Source organism: Spermophilus citellus (genome assembly GCF_964194105.1).
Source record: "Spermophilus citellus genome assembly, chromosome: 1".
In the NCBI taxonomy this organism is placed as follows: Eukaryota; Metazoa; Chordata; class Mammalia; order Rodentia; family Sciuridae; genus Spermophilus; species Spermophilus citellus.
The window spans coordinates 185,201,062-185,207,169 of NC_138182.1; the positions used below are offsets into that span (position 1 = coordinate 185,201,062).

At 45.6% G+C, this 6,108-nt stretch overlaps 1 protein-coding gene across 4 annotated transcripts in view; it reads right to left on the reverse strand.

Moving 5' to 3' along the window:
- The window catches only part of SH3RF2 (SH3 domain containing ring finger 2), a 132,585-nt gene extending 126,510 nt beyond the window's left edge, over window positions 1-6,075 (reverse strand). For 3 of the 4 annotated variants that reach the window (XR_014018911.1, XR_014018912.1, XM_081267331.1), the window contains exons 1-2: window positions 5,963-6,075; window positions 4,339-4,826 (exon numbers count right to left, since the gene is read on the reverse strand). Coding sequence is in view for 2 of the 4 variants with exons in the window: in XM_081267331.1 (XP_081123457.1) it covers window positions 4,339-4,719 (381 nt within the window). In the remaining 2 variants the exon portion in view is untranslated. Of the gene's footprint in view, window positions 1-4,338; window positions 4,827-5,560; window positions 5,577-5,962 lie in introns of those variants that run through there. The other variant, XM_081267332.1, reaches the window with a different exon arrangement.
- Between the last annotated feature and the right edge of the window lie 33 nt (window positions 6,076-6,108).

The window sequence follows — 6,108 nt, forward strand, 5'->3', positions numbered from 1 at the left end:
AGCCTCTACCTATCTGTCTTTTTCCACCTGCCACCTATGGTCTTTGCTGTCCCAGGTGGCACCTGCCTGCTGTTTTCAGGGGCCTGGGATGATTTTAATCCCCTTGCAAATTTATCGAAAAACGACTCTGTGTTACAGCTTTATCTCTGAACTCATTTGCGACCCAGAAAAGGGGTTTGCCCACCTTCTGGTGTCTACCCAGACTCAATTTGCTAAAGTGCTTTCTGACCTCATTTTCTCTCCCCAGTTGCTTGCAACACCAGCTGAAAAAGTTTCTAGGACAAAGCCACCTGGTCTGTGTGCTGGTGGTGGCAGGTGTGTTCTCGCTGATATGGGGTGAGTAAGACAGGAATGTGTGTGATTGGCACGATTCTTAACAATTAGGGAGAATGTCCAGCCCTGCAAGACCCAGGGTGGTAACATTTGTGTTGGGAAATAAAGTGAGAGGCAGAGGAAAAGAAAAGACAGAAAATTTATGAAGAATCAGTGATGTGAGGAAAGGCTTTAGTCTTGCCCTTTGTATGGTTTTCCCCTGAACTGGTTATTTGAGGAAGTGAGTGAGTTAGGGAGTTTTCTCCTAGAATCCACTCATAGCACCTGAAGGGTTCTGGAAGTAAAGCTGCAAAGTCAGGGCATTCTGGGCAGAATCGCTTATCTGAAATATGGCCACAGATCATTCGGGGGGTAAATGAAACAAGCCAGAAATCAGAGTGCCAAGGATCATCTTGGGTGGTGCTTGATTAATAAAGGGTGAAAGAAGGACTGTAACGCAGAGTAGAAAGTGTTGAGTAATTTCCATCTCAATCACAGCTAACATTTATTGAACACTTAATATGAGCAAATGGATGCAATAAGAACTAATGGACGTGAATCATCTCATTTCTTCTTCAAACAACCCTCTGAGGTAGGTACTACTATTATCTTCAATTTACAGACAGAGAATTGGAGGCCCAGAAGCTTAAGTGACACACCTAAAGCATACAACTATGGAGGGGAAGAATCAGAATTTGAATTTTGACATTTCTCAAACCTAAGCCTGTAAATTCTTAACTTCTCTGCTTTACTGCCTGTCCCAATTCGGAAGTGTTATTAAAGTGTAACAGAGTGAGGAGGAAAAGTGATTCAGGAACTCATAATCTTTTCGAAGGTTTGCAAAGTTCTTCTGGCTTGACTATCTTATGGGGAGGAATAAGAACTGGTGGGATTAGCCCTATGAGGGTCCTCCACTGCCTGTTGATCTTACTTGTTGGTTTGAAATAATTGCATGCTGTAAAAACCTGCAGCCATTTCTCAAGTTTTCTTTTTACACAATCAGCTTAGGAGGGATTTAGACATGTAGGCACAATGGGCCAATTTTTTCTCTCTCTTGGGCTGGCACCATGAGGTGTGACTCTATTGGTTCCACCCTAGCATTCTGGCTGGCACAGGATGCATCAGAACTCTTCGAGCCAACAAAAAGATCTTGATGAGCTTGTTTTTCAGATGAGCCTAGGTGAGCAGAACAGACATTGGGTTTAAAAAGCTCATGCATAAAATGTTAAATGACTTTGTTCAGAGTGCCAGTTCATTGGTGAGTCTTTTGAAAGAGATATTTTACCAAATGGTACCCTGTGACAACAGGTTATTTATGCCCTCTTAGGGGCGAACTTTATATTTAGTATTATCCTGGCCTGGACTCATCATAGACTCAAGTTTAATAATAATACCTGTTACACTCTCCTGCAAAGGTTATCACTCCTTCTGTGTTTTGTAGAATGTTTTATGCACGCAGGGCACAATAAACAGTCAATAATAATATTTACTATGATAATGATCATCCAAATGCCTTTCATCTAAGTCTCTCAAAGTGCTTTGCAAACACTAATTAGTTAAGCTTCACAGTGGCTCTCTGTTTGTACAATACATTTTCCCATTTTACAGAATTTTAAATTGAGACCCAGAAACTTAAGTGGCTTGCCCAAAGACTTACAGCAAGGTTAAATTAATGTTAATGATGATGCTTTGCATCTACTCAGCCAATGTTCTCTAAGGTGATACAGTATGTTGCAAAGATAATTTTCATACTATCCTGGAGGAAGGTGTGCAGCAAGTATTGCTAGCTGTTGACTAGGTTGGGTTAACCGAGGCAAAGGGGGCGAGTAACTCAGGAGAATTTGACTGAGGTTACAAGTCCAATCCTGTGACTGGAAGCAGAGGGTGGCATCCAGGAACTTTTCAGTTCTCTTAATGGAAGGATACATGGTTGCTTTCACACTCACAGGAAAGATAGTTATATTTCTGGGAGTCCGACAGGTTGCAGAGCCACATTTATGTTTAGGAATGGGTTTGTTCATGTCCTTACTGAGAGAGGCAAAAGGGATAAGATGAGCAGTTCAAGAGAGAGCAGCTCAGAGAATGAAGAAAACAAGGGTGGTGGGGAGGCTGCCAGCTCTGCCCTTTCACAGGACATCTTCACTAACTAGGTCCTGCCCTAAGCAAGAACCCTTCAAGGCTTGGTTCTGTTTCAGCCTTATGACAGGCCTTGGTCCAGAGTGGCTTGGAGGGCACTGGTACCTTAGTCTGAGGTTACAAGTCCCTGAAGAACAGTGCCAAGGACATCCCGTATCTTGATGGCTTTCTCTTATGTATAATCAGCTCTCGTCTTAATCCCCTGTGCCAGAAGGGCCCTGTGAATCCTGAGAGCTGTGCACCTACTCATTGCTACCATTTCTTAGCAACACAGCCACACACAAAAAGATGAAAACCTGAAGAAAGTATGTGAAGTTGATAAGGGACTTGCTTCCTCCCAGTCTGGCAACTTGTCCTTAGTGAGTATTGACACTCCTGAAAGGCAAGTCAGACTTTTGCAAGGAGCGGGAGGGACAGGTTGCTGGACCTTAGGAATTCAAGGGGAGATTTGCAGACCCAGAGATAGAGCCCTTTTCTCTATAAACAAGGCATGTTTGAGAAAAGTTTGCTCCCCTCCCCCACTTTGCCTTTGCAGGCCTCTGGATTCTGATTGATGACTAGACCAGGGCTAATGGAGACTTAAAGAGGAGTGCCAAGCCCTTTTCTGGAATGTGTTCACATACACACACACACACACACAACAGCAATAAAATCTGCTGTGAAGAAATCACAACAAAGTCCAGCTTCTCCTCACTCTCATTTTTGAATGTTCACATACACCCCTACCACATGTGTGGCTTAAAGGTACAGTGAACTGGAGAAGGGCTAAGCTTTTGGAGGGAAAATTTCAGAAAATTGTTCCAAATGTATAAGCTCTTCTCCTATGTGAGGAAGTCCTGTGCACACCCCCGCAACACACTACTATTTGTCAGAGCAGTTTTGGGACCCTCCTTCCAGTATTAAAGCTTGTTTTAGGCAAGACTTCAAGGAATGCAGCTTTGATTTTCTAAGCATGCCAACAATCTAAGCCACAGCCTCTGTGTCCACTTTGGCACACTGACTCCAGGGGTGACAGTGCAAATAATCCTTCTGGACCCACAAGGACCATGTCCTTCTCTTGAGACATTCCCTTACATAGCATCCCACAACAAGGCTCACTGCCAGGTCAGATAAGGTTCTTGCGGTGTGTTTGCAGAGGACAAAGGAATTTGCATTATCTAGACACAAAAAGCATTATTGGGTAATCTCCTCTGTGGTTTCACAGGATCTGTTGTTTTTCTATTGCAGCCCCTGACGCGTATTTTTTGCGTGTTTTATTCGTTTTGTAAAGTGAGACACATCTGCAGGGCTTCTACACACATCTGTTGAATTTCACAGCCCAATCTTCGCTATCAGTCAGTCCACCCACATAGACGCTTTGCTCTCAAATGATCTGGGGTGTCAAGTATCTTGATAGCTTCAAACAGATTATGAATGAGCAATGTCATAATAGAGCTTTATGACTAGGAATGGGAAGACAGATTTGGGTAAAATTCAAACAATATCTGACATTTGGAAACTTTTTAGAGATCTCAAAAACAACCAGCAGTTGGATTTGTTTTCTCTCTTTTTCTCACCCTCTGGGCATTTCTCATGCACAGGTTTGGACTCAGAGCGGCAGAAGTGAAAGGCCCAAAATATAATCTAAAAGGGGTTCCTTATTCTGATAGCTGTAAACAAGAAGTAAGGAGAATTTAGAAAACTTTGGATGTTTTAAGGAATTCTCAGATGGATTAGGTAGGTTCTGGATTCCCTCATGTCTCAGCAAAATGATAATTGTTCACGGAAACTTATCTCTAGGGAATTAATGGTGGCATTCCAAATGTAACTAAGAGAGGACTATCCCTGGCTCCGTATATACACACACAACCTCCAAGTGGACATGATATTAACAATTAAGATATTTCTTACCCCGTCCATGTGGATTCTGATACTGGGCACAGGCCGGAAAGGGCTGGCCTGCAGACCTCTGGGGCTGGTCCTGCTTTTTCTGCCGCCGTCCTGTGAGGTTAGCACGCCCAGCCTGCGGAAGGAGCCCACTCTCCCGGAGCTTTGCCCTGAACGCACGCCATCCAGAAGACGCACCAGCAGCAGGTTGGCCGGCAGCGCCTCGATGCTGCAAAACACCAGGGTCCTGCATTCTGGACACCTCAGCTCCTTGTGGGCCTTGAAAATCCTCTGTAGACATGGTTTGCAGAAGGTGTGCTGGCAAGGAAGGACTTTGGCTGTGACGTCGAGCTTTTCAAAACACACAGGGCACTCCAGAAGATCAAGTAACGTCAAATCATCCATTTTATTTTAAAACTCCAGCCCTGACCTGAAGGAGCAGGGTCCACATCGTAGGGGCAGTTGAGCCAATCTGGTAGAGCAGGGACTCTTGAGAGCGTCAGAATTCCTGCCTGTTTAAAAAGGAAAGGAGGGAAAAAATGTGACTGCTCTGAGAGGTATATCCCACCTACATGGAGGCAGTGTCTCATAAGGCACTTTGCAAGTACTCTGTTCCGGAACCCAAGTTTCATATGAGTCATTCTGATTCAGCGCTAGCAGGTATAAAACTCCACTGGTGCCTGCTGCAAGAATCAGAGGGAACATTCAGCACAGCAACTGACTGCTCCTTGCCTCTGTGCGTTGGAGAACAGGGAGAGAAAACTGAGTTGCCCAAGGGGTTAGTCCTGCGCCTCTACCATCCAGGGCAGGAAGGGGTCTTTTACCCCTGCCTGGTGGAAGCTCTGGAACAGTCAAATATTAATTCTCAAATCAGAGCCCGGTCAGATTGTAATTTCTGCGACACTATCTATCAATAATTCCGTCTTTCCCTAGATTTAAGTTTGTGTGTTGTCTGCATCACGTGCAGATAAGTTTAAGTAGGTAAGTTTCTATGAAACCCATGCAGATGTAGAATCACGTCCTTCACAATCTATCTTCCTCCGCTATTTCGTCCTGGCAATATACAAGAAAAACTACTACAAACTAATGTGCAAGAATTGTTTTGCGTTAAGGACAGGCTAGGGTACTTGGAAGCGCTCCCCCCCCCGCACCCCCCTCCCATCCCCCCCCCCCCAGCGCCTGATTGTCTTAGCCTCAGACACAATCTTCCTCCCACAAGGTAAAGTCGTGCAGCCTGTTTAGTTACTTCAACAATTGTTCTCAGTTTCAGAGGAAGCAGATAGGAATTCTGGATTGTGGTCACAACCTGTAAAAAACCAAGACGAAGCAGCATGCGCAGGTAGGGTGTGTGTGTGTGTGTGTGTGTGTGTGGTCTGAAAACAATCCTGATTTCAGAAACAGTTCCCTTTTGGATATCTGAAACCAAGTCTCCAGTTTAGAAAAGTCTCCTGGGACGAAGACAGCTGTTCCTCCGCTTGCCAAGGCTTGGGCGAGCGCCGCAGCCGGGAGGTTTGGCAGGAGGGTGACCCCGCGTAAGCAGGGCAGACACGACCGGCGCGGATGAGAGATGGCGCCTAGCCTTCCCAGGACTCCTCTCCAAAGATGTTAGCGCGCGCGCGGCGGGCGGGGAGGCGCGGGGGCCACTAACCTTGTGCCTCTAACCTCCGCGGAGTTCTGCTCAGCCGGTCTTCGGCTCCGCTGCTGCGCGCCCTCCAGCTGGCTTCCCTTCCCCAAGTGCGCGGCTGCCACGGCTTTCAAAACTTTTAACAACTCAGAGTCCTACTCACTTCAAGG